The sequence below is a fragment of the Cetorhinus maximus genome, chromosome X, assembly GCF_964194155.1.
Source record: "Cetorhinus maximus chromosome X, sCetMax3.hap1.1, whole genome shotgun sequence".
Lineage (NCBI taxonomy): Eukaryota > Metazoa > Chordata > Chondrichthyes > Lamniformes > Cetorhinidae > Cetorhinus > Cetorhinus maximus.
Genome location: NC_135917.1, coordinates 3,287,419 through 3,311,252, shown reverse-complemented (window position 1 = coordinate 3,311,252; position 23,834 = coordinate 3,287,419). Strand labels below are relative to the sequence as shown.

The 23,834-nt window shown below is 41.7% G+C and overlaps 2 protein-coding genes across 2 annotated transcripts in view; one reads left to right on the top strand and one right to left on the bottom strand.

The window, feature by feature from the left end:
• The window catches only part of LOC144672705 (zinc finger CCCH domain-containing protein 10-like), a 51,582-nt gene that overhangs the window by 12,190 nt on the left and 15,558 nt on the right, over nucleotides 1–23,834 (bottom strand). The gene's annotated exons all lie outside the window — the stretch shown is intronic.
• LOC144672712 (lens fiber major intrinsic protein-like) lies at nucleotides 1,759–16,256 on the top strand. The gene is made up of 4 exons (XM_078534650.1): nucleotides 1,759–2,851; nucleotides 10,132–10,296; nucleotides 11,052–11,132; nucleotides 12,499–16,256. Exons 1-4 carry the CDS (start codon nucleotides 2,489–2,491, stop codon nucleotides 12,682–12,684), a joined length of 795 nt encoding a protein of 264 aa, XP_078390776.1. The 5' UTR covers nucleotides 1,759–2,488; the 3' UTR covers nucleotides 12,685–16,256.

Here is a 23,834-nt window from a genome sequence, read left to right as displayed (position 1 = left end):
GAGTATATGTAAAGATTACTGAACAGTTCATAGTGGAGCAGGTAGAGGTTATTTAACAAACTCCAGATAGACTTGAAAGACTTGCATTTATATACTACCTTTCAAGGCCGCCTGATGTCTCAAAGTGCTTTACAGCCAATGATGTATTTATGAAGTGCAGTTGCTGTTGTAATGTAGGAAATGTGGCCAATTTTTGCACACAGCAAACTCCCACAGAAAGCAATGCAATAATGATCACATAATTGGTTTTAGTGATGTCGATTGAGGGATAAATATTAGCAAGCACACCGGGGATAACTCCCCTGCTCTTCTTCAAAATAGTGCCATAGGATCTTTTACGCCCACCTGAGAGGGCAGATAGGGCCTTGGTTTAATGTCTCATTCAAAAGACAGCACCACCAACAGTACAGCAGTCCTTCAGTGCTACATTGGAATGTCAGCCTTGGGCTGGGATTTTCTGGCCCCATCACGGGCGGTACCCACTGTGGGCAAGGCAGCGCCCCAGCCAGAAGTCCATTGACTTGCGGCAGGACCAGGAGATCCCACCCTTGATGTTTGTGCTCAAGTTCTGGGGTGGGACTTGAACCCACAACCTTGTGACTCAGAGGTGAGAGTGCTGCCAACTGAACCACAGCTGACATAAATTCAGAGTGGAGTATATGTAGAGATTGAACTTCATCCCAATTAATTTCTCCTCGATTCCTTATTGGATTTATTAGTGACTACTCTATATTCATTGAACCTGGTTTTGAACACCCCCAGAAGTGGAAAGATCATCTCTATGTCTACCCTATTAAACCCCTTCATAATTTTAAAGACCTCTACCAGGTCATCCCTCAGCCTGCTCTTTCCTGGAGAAAAGAGACCCACCTGGTTCAATTTTTCCTGATAGTTAGAACCTCTTAGCTCTAGTGTCTTATTTTAAAATCATTTTTGCAACTTCTTCATTGCTTCTATATCTTTTTTTGTAAAATGGAAACTAGAACTGTGCATACTGTTATAAGTTTGGTCATATCAAGGTTTTAAGTAAGTTTAATATAACTTCTCTGCCTCTGAATTCTATTTTTCTAGAAATATATTCCAGTGCTATGTTAGCAATTTTATGACTTTGTTGAGCTGTGATGCTACTTTTAAGGTGAATTTCTACCCCTTGATCCCTTTGAGCTTCTACCCAATTTAGAATATTATTTTTCAAGGAGTATTTGGCCTTCTTATTCCTCCTATGAAAATGTGCTACCTTACATTTATCTATATTGAAATTAATTTTCCATTTAGACACCCATTCTGCAAGTTTGTTAATGTCTTCTTGTATTTTGTTGCAGTCTTCCTCAACATTAACTTTAAAATTTGCAAATGACACCAAATCGGGTGATAATGTAGTACTTCTGATTCCGGAATCCAAATCATTGATATCAGTGGTGATCAGCAGTGGTTCCAGCACCATTCCCTATAAAATACCACTTCCAACTTTTGCCAATCTGAGCGACCATCTTTAAACCTACTCTCTGCTTTCGGTTTTGTAGCCAGCTTGCTATCCATTCTGCTACTTGTCCCCTATGCTCTGACCTTACTCATGTGTCTACCATGCTATACCTTATTGAGGACATTTTGAAAGTCCATTTAGATTACATCTACTGCATCACCCTGGTCTACTCTTTGTTACTCCTTCAAAGAATTCAATAAGGTTGGTCAAGCATGACCTTCCCTTTTGAAATCCATGCTATTATTTATTTTTTTAAATGTTTCTTTGTTACATCTTTGAGTCAAGATAGCAATATCTTTCCTACCAGCAACATAATGCTAACTGGTCTATAGTTTCCAGGATTTGTTCCATTTCCCCTTTTGAATATAGAAATAACATTAGCTGTTCACCAGTCCTCTGACACTATGCTGTTAAATATATCTCATACCTCTTCTATCTCTTCCCTGGCTTATTTTAGTGTGCGTGGATGCAATACAGGGGTTTTTATCCTCTTAAAGTTTGCCTAGTTTATCAATTATGTCCTTCCTTTCTATCTCAAATGTCTTTATTTTTGACATTTCACTCTCATTGTCTGAGAGTTTATCTTGTGCATCCCTTGGTGACCTTATCTCTTTATCAGTTGTCCTTTTGCTATTCATATGTCTGTAGAATACTTGGAATATTTATTTTCACATTTTATCATTTCATTTGTGGCTCCTCGTTGCCTTCCTAATCATTCTTGTATTTTTGACATAGTTATCAAGTTTATAGTCGATTGCAGACAGAGAATACTAGAAATATAAATTATTGGAATATGACCAGTGTCCTGAGATGAAACAGTTAAATGCAGTGACAAACTGGACAGGTCCCTCCCCCAGATAATGTTGTCAGATTCAGAGTCCCCTATAAATACTTCATTCTGTGCAATTAAATTTTGGGGGGAACGTTTGAGGAGTCAGGAGACAATTTCATCACTTTTTTTATTTTCTGTTTTTTTTTAATATTCTGCTCTTTGGAAGATCTGGAATGATGTGGGAGCTAAAATCTATCTCCTTTTGGAGGGCAGTCTTTGCAGAGTTTTTTGCCACCATGCTCTTCGTGTTTTTTGGACTGGGCTTTACCATGCGATGGTCTCCGGGCCCCATGAACGTGCTGCTGGTTTCTTTGGGTTTTGGCTTTGTCCTGGCTGCCCTGGTACAGGCGGTTGGACATGTCAGCGGGGCACACCTCAATCCGGCCGTTACCTTCGCCTATCTGCTGGGGGCGCAACTGAGCATATTCCGCTGTGTAATGTACATAGTAGCTCAGCTCCTGGGGGCAGTGGCGGGGGCAGCTGTGCTGTATGGGGTCACCCCTCCCTCGGTACGGGGCAACCTGGGGCTCAACACGGTAAATATGTTGGCAAACGTGCACTTATGAAGAAAAAGAAAGTTAAAATATGAATCTGTACAAACTAAAACCTTACTTTGAAAGCAAATATTAAAGTGGTAAGAAAAACGGCAAATGTCCTGGAAGATCAAAGTATGAAAAGAGTAACTAGGCATTTAAAAATATACTGGGTGTAAAGACCAAAATTTGACTTTTAAAAGTATCGTTTATTGAAACAGCAGGCTCGAGATTTGAAATAGCTTTGAGAATGGATTGAGGTAACTAACACATTTTGAAATAAAAAACGTATTAAGGATGTGAGACACATTAATCGAAGATCTATACAATTAAATTAAATTGCTGTAAAAAAATAAACTTTATCTAATTGGCAACTTAATGTTTGAAAGAAAGTACATTTGGAACTCTGTTAAAACGTTTTTTGAAACAATAAATGCAAGGGTGTCTAAAATATATCTGACTTGAATATAGAGTAATATTTATATAATATTCATATATCAGTCATATTCCAGCTGATATTATAAGAACGAGGACGTGGGAATTAATGTAATTGCAGTGACAGGGAAATATAACAGTGAATAAGCCAGGTAAATTGACACTTCACATTAATAGTATTTTTGAAAGATTTTGAAGTTCGGGGATGGAAGGTGTTGAAAAGTTGCTCTTTACTTTTCAAATCTCTCGTCATTTAAATGGGATTACTACACTTTAAATAGATATTTGTTTAGCCTACTGTGAGTCAAAGTGATGAATGTGTGAACGCTTGAGTCAAAGGGGTGAACGAAGAGAAAACGAGAATTGCTGCTCTTGAGAACATATTCAAGAAGTTTCCGAATTCTGAATCAGTCTGGACTTTGGGATTGAAACATTCGTCCAAAATTAGAATCCAGAGATAGCCAGGAAAATTAGGGAGGCCACTCACTGGGAATTAAACGAAATAAAATGAGGTTTTGTTCACAAAACGTAAATAAATCATTTCAATTTTTTTTAAGTTCCTCATTTCCCGAAAACCTGTAAAACACTGCAATAAATTACCTGACACTGTCTCAAAAGGCTGATCTGATACCCTTGACAAATCAATTCGACGTACAAGTAACACCTCATTTTTGAAATATGGTAATATTTATCAATGGTTTTATCCATGGAGCTATTTACAGTACTCAATTCAGCCATAATTTAAGATTAATTTAAAAATATAAGCAGAACAAGAGTCCAGGATTTCTCTGTGGAGCTCCTTGACTGGTCGATACGATTTAATTCAGTGAAATTTATTGAACGATGAAAATGCCAACAGTCAGGTATTGTAAACAAGGTGAAAATGGAGAGCACGGAGCATGAGATTAATGGAAGGGTTATCGTCTTGCCTTCAGTTAGATTTCGGTTCCATTTACTGTTCTCATTTTAATCTGCCAGTTTCGATATGTAAAGACAGAAGAGCCGTATATTTAGAAAATTACATTAAAAACCTTCCTGTTTCTATGAGATTATCTCATAGGTGTCGGTTTTGTATAAAATGCAGTCCAACTCCAGCCTTTATCCAGGGTCCAATGTGACAAAGGGAAAATCTGTGCCTAGTATTTAAATTGGTTAACCCTCAAACGTAGACCGATGCTCGCTTTGCTTTATACAAACGATTATTGAAATTAGTCTTTCGTGATTATTGCTTTACAATGTAAGCTGAATATCTAGCGTGTTTGGAGGCGTTTAGCTGATGTGAGTGGTTCTGAGATTAATATTTATTCGATTAAAGCAAAATGACAGCCTTAGAGAATACTCCATCAATTTGATGTCAAACGATAGATCATTTTAAGGAAAAGTCTTAACTTCTGTTTCAATTCATATACAACATAACTGAATTTGTTCATTTATGGTTTTATTTGGAGTGTTACTTTTATCAGGCGCGCTAACATTGCTTAAGAATTTGATTTTAAATGAAAGCCCTGTGGGTTAAATGTACCACCCTCCGGCCCAGACATTTTCAAGGTTTTAGAAATCTATCCAACGGTTTATAAAATCCTCGAGTTTGCTTGAGATATTAGCAAGTGTGACAGGGAGCACGAGGTGCCTTCGATGTTATATACATTTGTTATTCTTGTAAATTGCTGGAAAATAAAGTTTAAGAAAAAACAAGAGGCAAAAGCAAAGCTTCACTCAGCTGTGAATTCGTGTTAAGTTCTGGAGATACAGCTGATTGAATTAAAAGCTCCCTATATAGTGTTCGCATTTGCATTGCTCCTTTGAAGTGATTGTGGTATGGCTCAGGGATCTGCATGGGTAACAGTAGGACCTTTAAAGTTCAGTGACATGGTCGTGATGAACAGATGCCAGCAGTCACAGGTAAATTTTTGTGCCTGGTGGAGGCATGTGGAAAAAAACCCACCCTCCTCCCCATCCCTTCCCTCTAATGTAGACATGTCAAACCTTTCCGGTAAGAAGGTGAATTTTCATGGCAAGACCTCTGGACACTTCAGAGAGAAGACTCCACAATCTCCCAGTCTGGTATCAAGTCTAAAAAAGATATTTTGCCAAGGTTTGCACTTAACACGAATTTTATGGTTCGGTCAGCTGTGGAGGTACAGGTATCGGAATAACTTGGGGAAAAGTTCATGTGGTTTCAAGTAGAACCACATTTTGTCCACCCTTTACAGTGCTACAAAGCAAATGTACAGGCATTGCAAACGGACCAGTGTTCTAGCATGATGTCAACTGCTTTCTCCAGGAAAATATTTACTGGTGAGAAACGAATAACTGGCTGGTAATTACCCCTTTTAGCATCTGCAGTTGATTTACCCCAGAATAAAGGCTGCAATACGAATAGGGTCTCTGACACAACACCTGGTCAAGGTGAACACGGCAATGTGTACATTTGAAGTCAGTGTATTCAGATTGTGGACGCAATTGGTAAAAAAAAAGTGCCAGCTCCCTTGCAAATGTTAGTGTGGGTGCCTGAGTGTCAATTCCGGCTGGTGTACAGTTTAGACGAACAGATCCCAAGCTGCTATTTGAAGAGTAGAGTTAACCTCGCGATCTGGCCAACATGCTACACTCAACCAAACATACAGGAGGGAGGACTGGTCACTCAACTCTTTGGTGCTTGTGGGATCTTGCTGTGTGCAAACTGGCACCAAAAGCAAACTAAATGGTAACTGATCCATTCCTGTTTATGCGATGTTGTGCGCAAAACACCAAAGCAGTCCAGCTGGCCACATTGCTGCTCGCGGGATCTTGCTGTACGCAAACATCACTAAAACAGACAACAGTTGTCATTGGTCTGACTTGTTTGTGGGATCTTGCTCTGCGCAAACAACACTAAAACAGACGCGATCATAGACCTCGCTATTGTTTATGGGATCCTGCTGTGCGCCAAATATCAGGGCAGACCAACTAGCCACTGATCTCATTGTTGCTCGTGGGATCTTGCTGTGCGCAAAACGCTACTGAAACAGACTAGATGGGTCATTGATCTAATTTCTGTTTGTGGGAGCTTGCTGTATGCAATACACCGCCAAAGCAGTCTGGCTGGCCACTGATCTCATTGATACATCTGGGATCTTGCTGTGCGCAAAGCGCCAAGAAAACAGACTAGGTGATCATAGATCTCACTATTATTTATGGGATCCTGCTGTGCGCAAAGCGCCACTAAAACAGGCTAGGTGATCATAGATCTCACTATTATTTATGGGATCCTGCTGCGCGCAAAACACCAAAGCAATCTAGCTGGTGGTTGGTCTCATTGTTGATTTTGGGATCTTGTGCTGCACAAACCGTCGCCAAAACCGATTAGCTGATCATTACTCCGATTTCTGTTTGTGGGATTTTATTGTGCGCTAAATACAACCAAATTGGACTGGCTGGTCATTGCTCTCATTGCTGTTTGTGGGATCTTGGTGTGTGCAGACCACCGCCAAAAATAAATTCATTGGTCGTTGATCTTATTGCATTTTAGGGATTTGATGTATACAAAATTGCTGCTGTATTTGCCTACTTACTAAATCAATTGACTTCAGAATACTTCATTGTATATGATGCACTTTGAGATGTATCTGAAAGGCATGATAAGGTGCAGGGTACAAGGTAAAAGTGTCTCTTTTAAAAGAAGCAGTTCAATCACATCAGGTATTATCTTTGTGTTACCTTTCAGTAATAAGTATTCAAGATGCTTTCAGGTTTTGATTTTGGTGCCCTAAACTTTGAATATTTGGGGATTGAAACTGTAAATTGATCTCATTGTGAGTCTTTCTTGGCTGCCAGAAATAATGGGTGGAGCTTCTCACCTTCCCCACTTCCCAGGATTCACATGGATATCCACTACCCTTCCTTCAGCTGACTGCCTAAGTGTCAGACAGCACAGGCAAAGGTCGCAATTCATCTTCCAACAAATGGATGCATAATTCACCACTAGCGTGTCAACAATAAAGATATAATCCAAAACAGCTGGCAGAGCTGGCATGGATTAAATGTACAATTGGCCACTAGCCCACCAAGGATTGGCTGCAACATCCATTGCCAGCCTGCCAGGACTCAGTTGCATATTTTACCACTAGGCTGTACAGGAACCCATGCATAATCCATCACTAGGACTTGGACACCTCCCACAAGATCACTGAAAATTAATTAAATTTTTTTTTTTAAGGATCAAATGCAAACTTGTAGGATCCCTACCAGATTTAATGACCATAAACAGGATAATTCTCCAAAACACCTCCAAATTTGAAAAGTTAAAATGAAATAACAATACCAATAAGTACTATTCAGTTTTTAGTTCTAGCTATAAGCTGCGGGTTCAAGTGTTACAAAAAATAATGCATTTTGCCCATCTATGCAGACCAATCAACTACTCTGATAAAACATGGAAAACTACGCGTTGCTCCTTGGCAAGGATACCTTCAGACCAATATCGTTTGAAGTAAAGCAAATCTAAATATTTACTACTGAGCCTGAAGTCTCCCACTCAACCTTAAACACGGTCCCATCTACCTGTTCTGGTGGTTCAAATGAATGCTAAAGATTCCATGGCAATATTCAAAGAGCAGGGAGTTCGCCACATCCTATCCAACATTCTCCCTCAACCAACTCCATCCCAAACAGATTAACTGATTATTCATCACATTATTGTTTGTGGGCTCTTGCTGTATGTATTTGCTCGCATAATAGGTCACTGAACTTCAAGGTAGTTCATTATATGTGAAACAATGAGATATATTTTGAGATATAATAAAGCACTAGGAAAATGTGAGTCTTTATTTTCATATCCATTTGGATCACTTTGGATTTCCAATTCAACGTGCCACTGATTCCTGCCATGAGCTGCTTGCTGTAGCAAAGCATTTGTTAGGATAAAATATCTTAATGAGGGGTTGCAAAATGTTTGGCATCTCAGATGTGTACCTCAGCCAAGAAAACAGCATATGTAAAAAAGGGGTGGGTCTCCAATTAAAATGGCATAACATTGTTGTACGATACATGCACAGTAAGCTTATGACAGGCATAAATGTTACTGTTTATATGTTGCAACATAGTGTGAATATGCAATGAGAGAACTATATGTGCCTTACTAATTCATCCTTTGACCATCTGGTTTTCCTAAACAGTGTGTTTTTGGCTCCATTTCCTATTCTTAAAATGTTATATATTGTAGAGTGCACAAGAGAATAAGGAGTGGGCAGATGGTAATGAAGAATAATTAGAGTCATAATGAACCTTTGATATCAGCTGCAAGAAAAATGTGAATTTTTAAGCACATGATTAGAAAAGAACGCAACTTTTCCTCAAAAATATTTTGTTGGACTATATGGGTAAATGGAAATTAGGAAGTGACTAGGATTTCACAGAGGACAGGTATTTAAAAAGCTAAGCATAAAAGTTCTTAGATATTTGGGCAAAACTCATTGTGATTGTGATTTAATTCTAGGATGTTATAAGCCTCCTACATGCTGAAGAAAACCCTAGTTAATTATGTAATACATTATTCCAGTGTTAAATTCACAGGCATAGATTTTTCTTGACAGTTGTGGAAGGAGATCATAATTCAACTCTTCATGATGGGAGGTAGGTTAAAGCATTACTTTTTAATTATTTAATTTTGTCCCCCAAAATAAGGCTTTCTTCTCCCTGAAATCAAGACTCGTTGCAGTGTTAGCTGCAAGGATCCTATTTGAAAGAAGTTTGGGCAGTCTCGATCCAGTTCCACGTGAACATGGTTCCACAACTCGAAATTACACCTAGTTTAGCGCAAGTTGCCATTCTCACTCAGAGGCCGTGCAAAAGTAGCGTATGGAAAATAAAAGAAAACAATTGGTGTATTTCATGGTGCTCTTCTGAGCTTGAGGGTTAAGTCATAATATTGGGGAAAAGTAGACAGTGCTTTGGTTTTACCCAGATGTTTGATGCTAAAAACTAGTTTTAAAAGTGGAACAGTTCCATTCTCTATCCAGCACAGACGTCCCTCAACTTGATGAGCACTAATATTCAAAGTAAATTATCAGCCCAATAGACATGTTGCTTGTTCTCGTTTAGCGGATGTTTGATTCACAAAAGGAGGGGTGGGAATGAGATGTTACGGAGATTGGGGAAACAAAACTGAGTGAGCCCAGCTCCAGTGTTCAGAATATACTCAATTGGGTTATTTCATTTTTAAAATTCATTCACGGGATGTGGGCATCGCTGGCTAGGCCAATAGTTATTGCCCAACCTTAATTGCCCTCAAGGTGGTGGTGGTGGTGAGCTGCCTTCTTGAACCGCTGCAGTCCACGTGGTGTAGGAAGACCCACAGTGCTGATAGGAAGGGAGTTCCAGGACTCAGCGACAGTGAAAGAACGGCAATATAGCTCCAAGGTGTGTGGCTTGGAGGGGTGGCGGTGTTCCCATGCATTTGCTGCCCTTGTGCTTCTAAGTGGTAGAGGTCACGGGTTTGGAAGGTGCTGTCGAAGCAGCCTTGATGAGTTACTGCAGTGCATTGATTGTTTGGCTCTTGAAGTAATGACAGTTAAATCCAGTAATGGTTGCTCACTAAGTCACTTTTTTTAAAGTTTGCACTCCTTTCTGCCATGTAGCATCCACTAAATGTTAAAGTGCCTGAAGTTTAAGATGGAATTCAAACTGGAGAATGAGCTCACCCCAGGTACAAAAGGGAGGGGAGAGGGCTGTAGAATTTTATGGGCCTGTGTGGTTCATTGATTTTGTCAGCAGGCAAAGGAATTAAGGTATTCTAAGACATGCGTAAATATTTTCCTCTAAATTTATTTCTGGTCTGTTATGATTTTCCATTTCTCTTTATTCTTTAGCTGCATGCTGGAGTGGGTCTTGGCCAGGGTACAGCTGTGGAGATATTCCTTACCCTTCAGTTCGTTCTCTGTATTTTTGCCACAACAGACATTCGCAGAAATGGATTCATGGGCTCAGCAGCTATCATCATTGGTTTTTCTCTCACTGTGGGTCACTTCTTTGGGGTAAGTCTGCAAATTTCTACCTCAGCTTTACTAAAAGGACTAGATTTTAAAATAGAGCAGAGTCAACACTGGACTAAAAGGTAATGAGTACTCTCCTAACATCATATGTGCTAAATGCCATGTTGGTGTGGTACTGGAGCTACACAGACCAAAAATATGCCCTGTGTGTACTAAGTTAGCCTATCTCGGGCAAGGCACAATTGAGGTGCTAAAATTGGCCATCAGAACCCCCACTCAACCCTGGGCTAGGAAGGGAAAATAAGTTACCCAGGGCTTATGCTCTTGATCACTATTCAGCAACTCATGCTGGAAAGTACACACGTACGAACATCAAGCAAAGACAGGTATCACACCCAGTTGGCCATTATACTTGCGTCAGCCTCTTTTAGGCAAATTTAATTGATTTTTACTGTATCAATCCTAATCCCAATTCTGTCATATTACAAGTTTTCTCCATGATTGTAAACCAGAGAGATAAATAAGCTTGGGGGAGGCTATGACAGAATGAACAGTTGCCAAAAAGTCACATCGGACTCCATGGACTACTGAAAAAATTAGGTTTGATTGGCAAATGGTCTTTTCTCCTTTCATACTTGTTTAGCCCTGACTATTAAAATCAAAACAGGGAAATAAACTTGATCGTGAGGTGGTGCTGAGCTGTAATTAGCACCACTTAAGAATTGATTTAAAACAACTGTTTTGTTTGAACTTATATCTGGCTGGAATAATACCAGGCTATCTTTTGTTTTCTCCAGCTGTATTACACAGGATGTGGAATGAATCCAGCCCGATCCTTTGCACCAGCCGTGCTTACTAGAAACTTTGGAAATCACTGGGTAAGAACAAACTGAATTCAGCTAACATACAGGGCAACTGTACAAAGAACACGTGCTTAAAAAAATGAAAATATGAGAGACTGTTGTAAAATGCAACAAAACTGCTTCAATCACCAGCCAGTTAACCAGAACACACCAAGTTAGGAACCATGGGGGTTTTTGTACCCCGAGAACTTTAAGGAATAAGTTACCCATCACTCTAACCCATGACCAAGGATTCCTCAAATACAGCTCAAGGATTTCAATTTATTACAATGAGGGCAAGGGTACTTCTTTAATGAGGTTGTGTCCTAGTGTGCAGCTGATCTTATACTCCATTGTGAAGCTCTTTTAAAGGTTGCACATGTATTTGCTGCAGTTCAGAGAATGTATCAGTTCGGAAATTTCAAAAGTTCTATATAAGTCCCCATATACCAGTTAGCAAGCCATTCTCCATCTAAATAAAGCCTACTCTTTAAGCACACTTATGATTTTCAAGTAACCTGAAAGACTCATTTAAAAAGCTAAATGGCCTCCTCCTGGGCTTTAAAACTTCTAAAGAGGGATTTATGTTTTAATTAAAAACCAAAATTGTCCATAATTCAGCACAAATTGTCACTAAATTAGCAATCTCATTTAGGGAATTCATAAGGAAGCCTGTCATGAGAAATGAAAAAATCTCACTGGATCACTAAGTGGTCTGGTAGAAGGTAACCTTATTTGTTTACTAACCTTACAAAAAGTATTTAAATAAATTATAAAGCAGTGAAAAAGATGGATGTTATTGTAGAAACTGCAATGTGTATAATTGCAGACATTGGGCAAAATCAGAAAATCTTACTTTGGCTGGGTGAGGGAAGGAACAAAGGATTATCCTGGTTTTCACGGCCACTTCTTTTCAATGTTCTACTAAATTGATGCAGTTGTACAGTCTTTACATGCCAGTGTTATACTGTGCCAAACCTGTGTAAAATATATTAAAAATGCTTAACTCAGGATAGCGACTGAATCATCAGATCATTAAGCTCTTATGGGTTAAGCCAAGTTAGCTGATTGCAGCCAGGATGTCAAGCATCCTCAAACTATGAAGAAAAATAGTCAGAATTTCTGCTAATCACTACAAGTGATCCTTGCAGGAAAGCGTATATGTGCACAGGACCTGACTTGTCTGTAATGCTTCCATAGTACAATAGCCTGGTACCATCATTGTCTAGGTTTACACACAAAATTAGCCACTTGGACGAGGTACTGTTGGGATGTCAGCATTTATGGAACGATACCCTAGTTGTCATAAGCTTTATGAAAGTAAAAGATTGATGGAAAGTGCTCAATTCAAATTAGATAATATTATTAATGTCTCAATGTTGTTATTTCTTTTCTTTTGCAGGTGTTCTGGGTAGGTCCTCTGATAGGAGGCGCTATAGCAGCACTGCTGTACGATTTTATCCTCTTCCCCAGGATGAGAGGTCTCTCAGAGAGACTGGCTATTCTTAAAGGAGCTCACCCCCCAGAAGCCGAGGGACAACAAGAACCTAGGAGTGATCCCATCGAACTCAAAACACAAGCCTTATAAATAGATTTTTAAAAAAGGAGTTTACAACACAAGAACTATCCTATCACCAAGTGACATTGTGAAATTTACTCTGTTGTTACTGAAGGTGTGCTTGAAAGAATATGAATGCTGTTAATGTCCCTGAGCAGTGAATTATAGATCAGAGGCTATATCTACAATTGCTGTACAGACAGGAAGGTATCTGGGAAAAAAAAGCAAATGAAGATTACTCAGATTTGTTCCTATGATTCTTCAAATTCAGGGGTTTGAATGTAATAATCCACTCATTAATTGGCAAAAAATCCTATTTAGAAGTGGGATCTCATCATGAGCTTATTTGACTATGCTTTACAACAGTTACATTAAATTTATAACCTGCTTTTTAAAACATGTTTGTTAATTATAGAATCTTATGCTTGAAATATCTAATAGGTTGTTTTGATTGAAAAAGAACATTGGTATTTTTTTTTAAGTCTTGAAGTTCATGAAAAATGTAAGCAAGTTTAATATTAGTGAAGACCAACAGTAAAAGTCAGATACAACTGGTTTAATCTATCATTTTGAAGTAGAATGGATTTTTATGAAAATTCTTTTAACTTGCTTTTTTAAAAAAATGTCCCCCACCTGATTCCCCAACATGGGCAGGGTGCTTACTTTAAAGAAAATTATTAATTAAGGAAAATGCAAAAGAGCAAAGTCACCATGTTGGGGAATTTTGCTAATAAGCCTTATTTCTTGGAAAACTTTTCTTCCTGGCAAATAGATCATATTACAGCCAGTGTTTGGTCACTTGCAGTACAATTTCAGCCCCTCCCCTACCATGCCAAATAGTTTATAATAAATAATTATATAACCTTCTGAAGTATTTTTTCAAATATTCCCTCGCAAGATACTTACAGATTAGAGCAACATAACTCCTTTACGATTATAAAAAGGCAGCAAAATTACTGTCTAACTAGGATGATAACCTTTTAGTAGATGAAAAGTTGCAGATACAACAGTCTGATATTATCATCCTATTGTTATTTTTGCAAAACAGAAATTCAACAATAAGAGCTTTAGCAATCTAATTTTTGAAATAAATTACTTCTTAGTTTTGTCTTGCCCACGTATTAGCTGATTTTGGACACATTCCCTCATTTTTTGGTATCACGTCACCTTTAGGCCCGAGAGTCATGAGGATCTGAAATTTTAATATGGATTTCTTAACCACAGAAAATCTATTTTATGGCAGCGGTGCCAGTGCTTTTATTCCTGCTATGCTTGTTGCTGCACTCACCTGAAAATGGACAAATTGTTGTCTGAACCGACCTAAATTTGGAAACTACAAGACTGATCACATCACGTTCAAAACCCTCATTTCTCAGAAAATCGGCATGTTCGACATAATCAGATGAAAAAGATAAAGAGACAGAAGGAAGCCCTTTCATTTTGAAAACGCAATTGTGAAAATTTATAGCTAGGGATGAGTATTTGCATCTTTAGGTTTGAACGGTTGAAGCCAAATTTCTGATGGTTTTAGAATGACGCAGAAACCTGGTCATCATCATTTGTAAAATTCTTAAGTATATTAGTTAATAATGCCACACAATCCATTGTTAAAAAAAACTTAATGTAAATGAAGTTTCATCAAATCTGGAAACAAATCCTTTACTATTCATTTGTAGGGTTGTTTGAATTATCAGTTTCATGCTTGGTATACCAGGAAGCACATGTAACTGTAGTCCATTGGGGGGCAGCAGCAACAACAGCGCCTCAGCATTTTCTGCATATTCAAGCCCAAACGAAACAAGTGAACAATACCGCAAAAAGTAGAAAACTGTTCATCCATTTTTATTCCCCTGCTGTTGACCCTAACCTTTTTAAATCCCAGACTAAAACCCAACAAGTTTTGAAAATTGAGCAATCACAATACTAGCATTGTTGGGAGTGCAGGGTTTTTAGTGGTGGAGCATCGGACTCCCAACCCCAACAGTTGCAACTCCAAATCCCATTTTAACATACAAACTCATCTGTCCTCATTTGGGTACTTTGTCACTTCTTGCTGAAGCTGCTAGTTGAGACCCTTGAAGGATATGCAAGCATATTGCAAGGTGGAGGAAGGGATGAATACTTCTACCTCAAAAAGTGCACCTCCCGTTAGCCAATCACTGGGACAGCACCGATGACACCCATGAAGTAGCCCAGACCGTTCTAACCTCTTGGTTGAAGTAAAAAAGCAGCAGCATAAGGCAGATAGAAGTAGGGAATGAAAGAAACAAATACATTAAAATAGCTCTGATTAGTATCCAAATTTACACTCGACATTACCTTGTACTAAACCTAATAGTGTAAATTCCACTGATAAATCTATGCCAGTTTATTCCCCATTATGAATTCCTTGGGCTAGAGTGAATGCTAACTGGGAAACAAAAGTGATCAGGGAATAGTTAAACAAAATTTACAGCTAGAGTTCATCAGCATTACTATAAACGGTTTTATCTGTAACATACCTGTGGGTTTCCACATGTGGATTTCTTACAAGCTGTGTGAGATTTGTGCTTTGTGGTGAGGTTATAGGAGGTTGCTTTTAGAAGGACGAATACTGCCCTCATTCATTTTAGAATGAATATTTCTTCCCCTGCACCACTCATCTCCCCCCCACCCCACCACCACCTCCAAACCCTAGTCACATGAAATAAAACATCAATTTAACACTGCCACTGTTACTAGGATCAGTTCTTGTATTCATGGGCAAACAGTTTGGACTTTTCTTGCCTCTTTCAGAGCAACTCCTTGTGTGTAATCACTGGTCTTTTCAGCCTAACTTTTTTGAATTGGAAGTGATGCTACATTTGTTAACAGTGCATTTTTGTGGTATCATTAAGGCAATATATTTTGAATGAATACATTTTGAAAAGTGGCACAGCATTATTCTAATGAAAGTTTATATGAATTCTGACTAAATTTGTTGAAGTCATAGCAGATCAAATGGAGGTATAGTTAAAATGGCAAGTGAAATAAAACTCATTGCTCATTCTTAAAGTCAAGTACTCAAAATGTAATCAGGGATCCAGGATGCCTCCTAACCTCAAAATTTGCACTGAATTGACAATGCTTTAACCATTTAAGCGAGTCATTCATTTGAATTTCCTTAAATTGCTCAATGCTTAAACTTCCTTTTTCAGTCTTTGCAGATTGCTTTAGAAAGGAATGTATTTTGTTCAAAAGCACCATCTCTGGGAGGTGTTTTAATATGGCACACTTATTAAAAACCTGCAGTTTTAACTCTTCAAAAAAGCATGTCCATTAAAAAAATAAATCATATGTGGACCAATTGCGACTTAAGCTGTTCAAATATCCCACCACAATCATTCGTTTCTCGTCTTCTCTAGTAAGATGTCAAAGGAGTGAGAAGTCAATGAAAAATATTAAACAGACTATACAGATTTGCTGAAATTCTCATCAGTTATGTACGAAAGGTGGTTAATGAGATGCTGCTATAGAACTTCCTCATCCAACCCAGCACTTGGAAAAGAATTTGGCAGTTAATTCGATTGTGTTGCCTGTAGTGAATGTGGAGCATTATTAAATTCAAGCCCAAGTTAAATTTATAGTATGGGATTTTTGAGTCTTATTTTACTCTTTTATTGTCTGCTTTAAAAAAAACTGCTCACAGACACTTGCTCTTATCCATTATTGCTAAAGTGACCAAATTGGATTCCTTTCTACAAGTTACAGAAACACAATACCAACTCTCTATAAGCACCACACAGTTATGTATGTACAAGGCTTTACAATCTATATTACTTTGTGTATTTTTTTAGTTGTTACTATAGAAAGTTAATGTAAAGATTAAAACCGCCTTCATGTTTTCCAGTGTTTGTAACTTGTAGACATCAGCAAAAAAGGAAAAAATAAATCCTACACAACTTGAATTGTAGCATTTTTCCTTTTGTGCCAAGTGGACCAGTGAAGTGACACTTATACTTGACCCACTTCAGGTGCCAACCCCCAATCAGATTTAGAAAGTCCAAAGTCTACAATGGTATTCACCAAAAAGGATAAAAAAAAACATCAAATCCTCAAGATCAACTGATTTATTTTTATTCCTCGTTAGGTGCTACCTTTGCCTTTTCTTCCCCACTCGACACAATTTCCCAGCTTAAAGGGTTGGCAAACGGAGTGGGGGGGGATGGAGGTATTGTCACTGGACTAGTAATCCAGAGACCCAGGGTAATGCTCTGGGGACCCAGGTTCATATCCCGCCACGGCAGATGGTGGAATTTGAATTCAATAAACAAAAACTGGAACTAAAAGTCTCATGATGACCATGAAACCATTGGCAATTGTTGTAAAAACCCATCTGGTTCACTAACGCCCTTTAGGGAAGGAAATTTGCTGTCCTTACCTGGTCTGGCCTACATGTGACTCTACAGGTGCCCTCTGAAATGGTAGGCCACTTGTAACAAACCGCTACAAAGTCTCAAAGACATCGACCTAGGCACCGGAAGTGACAATGGCAATCACAGCCCTGTCGACCCTACAAAGTCCTCCTCACTAACATCTAGTGTCAAAATTGGGAGGGGTGTCTCACAGACTAGTCAAGCCACAGCCTGACATAGTCATCCTCACAGAATCATACCTTACAGATAATGTCCCAGACTCCACCATCACCATCCCTGGATATGTCCCGTCCCACCGGCAGGGCAGGCCCAGCAGAGGTGGCGGCACTGTGGTATACGGTCAGGAGGGAGTTGCCCTGGGAGTCCTCAGCATCGACTCCAGACCCCATGATGTCTCATGGCATCATGGGTAAGGAAACCTCCTGCTGATTACCATGTACCGCCCTCCCTTAGCTGAATCAGTGCTCCTCTGTGTTGAACATCACTTGGAGGAAGCACTGAGGGTGGCAAGGGGGCAGAATGTACTCTGGGTGGGGTGACCTCAATGTCCACCACCAAGGGTAGCTCGGTAGCACCACTACTGACCGAGCTGGCCGAGTCCTAAAGGACAAAGACCGCGTCTCCGGCAAGTGGTGAGGGAACCAACAAGAGGGGAAAACCTGCTTGACCTCATCCTCACCAACCTGGCTGTCACAGATGCATCTGTCCATGACAGTATCGGTAGGACTGACCACCGCACAGTCATTGTGGAGACGAAGTCCCGCCTTCACATTGAGGATACCTTCTAATCGTGTTGTGTGGCACTACCACGTGCTAAATGGGATAGATTTCGAACAGATCTAACAACTCAAGACTGGGCGTCCATGAGGTGCTGTGGGCCATCAGCAGCAGAATTGTACTCGAACATAATCTGTAACCTCATGGCCTGGCATATCCTTCACTCTACCATTACCATCAAGCCAGAGGATCAACCCTGGTTCAATGAAGAGTGCAGGGCATATCAGGAGCAGCACCAGGCATACCTAAAAATGAGGTGTCAACCTGGTGAAGCTATAAAACAGGACTACTTGCATGCCAAACAGCATAAGCAGCAAGTGATAGACAGAGCTAAGCGATCCCACAACCAACGGATCAGATCTAAGCTCTGCAGTCCTGCCACATCCAGTCCTGAATGATGGTGGACAATTAAACAACTCACTGGAGGAGGAGGCTCCACAAAAATTCCCATCCTTAATGATGGGAGAGCCCAGCACATCAGTGCAAAAGACAAGCCTGAAGCATTCGCAACAATCTTCAGCCAGAAGTGCCGAGTTGATGATCCATCTCGGCCTCCTCCGGAGGTCCCCAGCATCACAGATGCCAGTCTTCAGCCAATTCGATTCACTCCACGTGATATCAAGAAATGGCTGAAGGCACTGGATAGTGCAAAGGCTATGGGCCCTGACAATATTCCAGCAATAGTACCAAAGACTTGTGCTCCTAGCCAAGCTGTTCTAGTACAGCTACAACACTGGCATCTACCTGGCTATGTGAAAAATAGCCCAGGTTTGTCCTGTACACAAAAAGCAGGACAAATCCAACTCGGCCAATTACCGCCCCATCAATCTACTCTCAATCATTAGTAAAGTAATGGAAGACGTCATCAACAGGGCTATCAAGCGGCACTTGCGTAGCAATAACCTGCTCACTGATGCTCAGTTTGGGTTCCGCCGGGGATACTCAGCTCCTGATCTCATTACAGCCTTGGTTCAAACATGGGCAAAACAGCTGAACTCCCGAGGTGAGAGTGACTGCCCTTGACATCAAGGCAGCATTTGACCGAGTGTGGCATCAAGGAACCCCAGCAAAACTGGAGTCAATGGTAATCAGGGAGAAAACTCTCCACTGTTTGGAGTCATACCTAGCACAAAGGAAGATGGTTATGGTTAAAAACAAAAAACTACTGCGGATGCTGGAAATCCAAAACAAAAACAGAATTACCTGGAAAAACTCAGCAGGTCTGGCAGTATCGGCGGAGAAGAAAAGAGTTGAAGTTTCGAGTCCTCATGACCCTTCAACAGAACTAAGTAAAAATAGGAGAGGGGTGAAATATAAGCTGGTTTAAGGTCGGGGGGCGGGGAAGAGAAGTTGGGGGGGTGGCGGTGGTTGTAGGGACAAGCAAGCAGTGATAGGAGCAGATAATCAAAAGATGTTGCAGACAAAGGAACAGGGAGGTGTTAAAGGTGGTGATATAATCTAAGAGAATGTGCTAATGAAGAATGGATGGCAGGACACTCAAAGTACAGCTCTAGTGGGGGTGGGGTGGAAAGACTGACAGGGTATTATAGTTATAGATTTAAAAATAATGGAAATAGGTGGGAAAAGAAAAATCTTTATAAATTATTGGAAAAAACAAAAGGGAGGGGGAAAAAACGGAAATGGGGGTGGGGATGGGGGAGGGAGTTTAAGATCTAAAGTTGTTGAATTCAATATTCAGCCCGGAAGGCTGTAAAGTGCCTAGTCGGAAGATGAGGTGCTGTTCCTCCAGTTTGCGTTGGGCTTCACTGGAACAATGCAGCAAGCCAAGGACAAACATGTGGGCAAGAGAGCAGGGTGGAGTGTTAAAATGGCAAGCGACAGGGAGGTTTGGGTCTTTCTTGCGGACAGACCGCAGGTGTTCTGCAAAGCGGTCGCCCAGTTTGCGTTTGGTCTCTCCAATGTAGAGGAGACCGCATTGGGAGCAACGAATGCAGTAGACTAAGTTAGAGGAAATGCAAGTGAAATGCTGCTTCACTTGAAAGGAGTGTTTGGGCCCTTGGACGGTGAGGAGAGAGGAAGTGAAGGGGCAGGTGTTGCACCTTCTGCGTGGGCATGGGGAGGTGCCATAGGTGGGGGTTGAGGAGTAGGGGGTGATGAAGCAGTGGACCAGGGTGTCCCGGAGGGAACGATCCCTACGGAATGCCGCCAGGGGGGGTGAAGGGAAGATGTGTTTGGTGGTGGCATCATGCTGGAGTTGGCGGAAATGGCAGAGGATGATCCTTTGAATGCGGAGGCTGGTGGGGTGATAAGTGAGGACAAGGGGGACCCTACCATGTTTCTGGGAGGGAGGAGAAGGCGTGAGGGCGGATGCGCGGGAGATAGGCCGGACATGGTTGAGGGCCCTGTCAACGACCGTGGGTGGAAAACCTTGGTTAAGGAAGAAGGAGGACATGTCAGAGGAACTGTTTTTGAAGGTGGTATCATCAGAACAGATGCGACGGAGGCGAGGGAACTGAGAGAATGGGATGGAGTCCTTACAGGAAGCGGGGTGTGAGGAGCTGTAGTCGAGGTAGCTGTGGGAGTCGGTAGGCTTGTAATGGATATTGGTGGACAGTCTATCATCAGAAATTGAGACAGGGAGGTCAAGGAAAGGAAGGGAAGTGTCATAGATGGACCATGTGAAAATAATGGAGGGGTGGAAATTGGAAGCAAAATTAATAAATTTTTCCAGGTCCCGACGAGAGCATGAAGCAGCACCGAAGTAATCATCGATGTACCAGAGAAAGAGTTGTGGGAGGGGGCCAGAGTAGGACTGGAACAAGGAATGTTCCACATACCCCATAAAGAGACAGGCATAGCTGGGGCCCATGCGGGTACCCATAGCCACACCTTTTATTTGGAGGAAGTGGGAAGAGTTAAAGGAGAAATTGTTCAGTGTGAGAACAAGTTCAGCCAGACGGAGGAGAGTAGTGGTGGATGGGGATTGTTCGGGCCTCTGTTCAAGGAAGAAGCTAAGGGCTCTCAGACCATCCTGGTGGGGGATGGAGGTGTAGAGGGATTGGACGTCCATGGTGAAGAGGAAGCGGTTGGGGCCAGGGAACTGGAAATTGTTGATGTGACGTAAGGTGTCAGAGGAATCACGGATGTAGGTGGGAAGGGACTGGACAAGGGGAGAGAGAAGGGAGTCAAGATAACGAGAAATGAGTTCCGTGGGGCAGGAACAGGCTGACACTATCGGTCTGCCGGGACAGTTCTGTTTGTGGATTTTGGGTAGGAGGTAGAAGCGGGCCGTCCGAGGTTGGGCAACTATCAGGTTGGAAGCTGTGGGAGGAAGATCTCCAGAGGAGATGAGGCCAGTGACAGTCCTGGAAACAATGGCTTGATGTTCAGTGGTGGGGTCATGGTCCAGGGAGAGGTAGGAGGAAGTGTCTGCGAGTTGACGCTCAGCCTCCGCGAGGTAGAGGTCAGTGTGCCAGACAACAACAGCACCACCCTTGTCAGCGGGTTTGATGACAATGTTGGGGTTGGACCTGAGAGAACAGAGTGCAGTAAGTTCAGAGAGAGACAGATTAGAATGGGTGAGAGGAGCAGAGAAATTGAGACGACTAATGTCACGCCGACAGTTCTCAATGAAAAGATCAAGAGAAGCTAAGAATCCAGAGGGAGGGGTCGAGGTGGAGGGAGAATATTGGAGGTGGGTAAAAGGATCCGTTGAACGGGGAGAGGACTCCTGCCCAAATAAGTGAGCACGGAGACGAAGACGGCGGAAGAAGAGTTCAGCATTGTGCCGAGCCCGAAACTCATTGAGATGAGGGCGTAAGGGTATGAAACTAAGTCCTTTGCTGAGCACTGAACGTTCAGCATCGGAGAGGGGAAGGTCAGGGGGTATAGTGAATACACGGCTGGGGCTGGGATTGGAAGATGGGGTGGGGACGGAGGGACAAGCAGGGGTGGAGGGTCCCAGATGGGTGTTGGTGTCGATTGAACACTCCTTTCAAGTGAAGCAGCATTTCACTTGCATTTCCTCTAACTTGGTCTATTGCATTCGTTGCTCCCAATGCGGTCTCCTCTACATTGGAGAGACCAAACGCAAACTGGGCGACCGCTTTGCAGAACACCTGCGGTCTGTCCGCAAGAAAGACCCAAACCTCCGTCGCTTGCCATTTTAACACTCCACCCTGCTCTCTTGCCCACATGTCTGTCCTTGGCTTGCTGCATTGTTCCAGTGAAGCCCAACACAAACTGGAGGAACAGCACCTCATCTTCCGACTAGGCACTTTACAGCCTTCCGGGCTGAATATTGAATTCAACAACTTTAGATCTTAAACTCCCTCCCCTATTTCCATTTCTTCCTCCTCCCTTTTGTTTTTTCCAATAATTTATATAGATTTTTCTTGTCCCACCTATTTCCATTATTTTTAAATCTATAACTATAATACCCTGTCAGACTTTCCACCCCACCCCCACTAGAGCTGTACCTTGAGTGTCCTGCCATCCATTCTTCATTAGCACATTCTCTTAGATTATATCACCACCTTTAACACCTCTTTGTTCCTTTTGTCTGTAACATCTTTTGATTATCTGCTCCTATCACTGCTTGCTTGTCCCTACAACCACAGCACCCCCCCCAACTTCTCTCCCCCCACCCCGACCTTAAACCAGCTTATATTTCACCCCTCTCCTAACTTCACTCAGTTCTGCTGAAGGGTCATGAGGACTCGAAACGTCAACTCTTTTCTTCTCCGCCGATGCTGCCAGACCTGCTGAGTTTTTCCAGGTAATTCTGTTTTTGTTTAAGATGGTTATGGTTGTTGGAGGTCAGTCATCTCAGCTCCAGGACATCACTGCAGGAGTTCCTCAGGGCAGTGTCCTAGGCCCAACCATCTTCAGCTGCTTCAACGACCATCCTTCCATCATAAGGTCAGGAGTGGGGATGTTCGCTGATGATTGCACAATGGTCAGCACCATTCGCGACTGCTCAGATACTGAAGCAGTCCATGTCCAAACGCAGCAAGACCTGGACAATATCCAGGCTTGGGCTGACAAGTGGCAAGTAATATTTACGCCAAACAAGTGTCAGGCAATGACCCTCTCCAACAAGACAAAATCCAACCATCACCCCTTGATGTTCAATGGCATTACCATCACTGAATCCCCCACTATCAACATCCTGGGGGTTACCATTGGCCAGAAACTGAACTGGACTAGCCATATAAATACTGTGGCTACAAGAGCAGGTCGGAGGCTAGGAATCATGCGACAAGTAACTCACCTCCTGACTCCCCAAAGCCTGTCCACCATCTACAAGGCACAAGTCAGGAGTGTGATGGAATACTTCCCACTTAGCTTGGATGAGTGCAGCTCCCACGAAACTGAAGAAGCTTGACACTGTCCAGGACAAAGCAGTCCGCTTGATTGGCACCACATCCAAAAACATTCACTCCCTCCACCACCGACGCACAGTAGCAGCAGTGTGTGCCATCTTCAAGATGCACTGTAGGAATTCACCAAGGCTCCTTAAACAGCACCTTCTAAACCCATGACCACTACCATCTAGAAGGACAAGGGCAGCAGATAGATGGGAACACCACCACCTGGAGGTTCCCCTCCAAGTCACACACCATCCTGACTTGGAAATATATCGCCATTCCTTCACTGTCACTGGGTCAAAATCCTGGAACTCCCTCCCTAACAGCACTGTGGGTCTACCTACACCACATGGACTGCAGAGATTCAAGGCGGCAACTCACCACCACTTTCTCAAGGGCAACTAGGGATCGGCAATAAATGCTGGCCCAGCCAGCGAAGCCCACATCCCGTGAATAAAAAAAAAAACAGGTGACCTGCTGCATCTTCCTTTGTAACCAAGTGCTGGGATCTGGGGTAACTTCTCCTTAGACTTCTCTCTGTCAAGAGATTCTTCAAGAAAGTATAACAAGATCCAGTCTCCTGCCATTACAATTCACTGAGGAACTACACTAATCCAAGTTTTTTGTTTTTACACTAATCCAAGGTTCCACTCATTACTAAAAAATCTTTTAATTACAC

What these genes read in the sequence shown, in the direction of transcription:
- LOC144672712 (XM_078534650.1), top strand. Translation starts at nt 2,489, where the DNA reads ATGATGTGGGAGCTAAAATCTATCTCCTTTTGGAGGGCAGTCTTTGCA. An exon ending in GCAACCTGGGGCTCAACACG is followed by an intron (nt 2,852 to 10,131) that starts GTAAATATGTTG and finishes TTTATTCTTTAG; the next exon opens with CTGCATGCTGGAGTGGGTCT. An exon ending in CTGTGGGTCACTTCTTTGGG is followed by an intron (nt 10,297 to 11,051) that starts GTAAGTCTGCAA and finishes TGTTTTCTCCAG; the next exon opens with CTGTATTACACAGGATGTGG.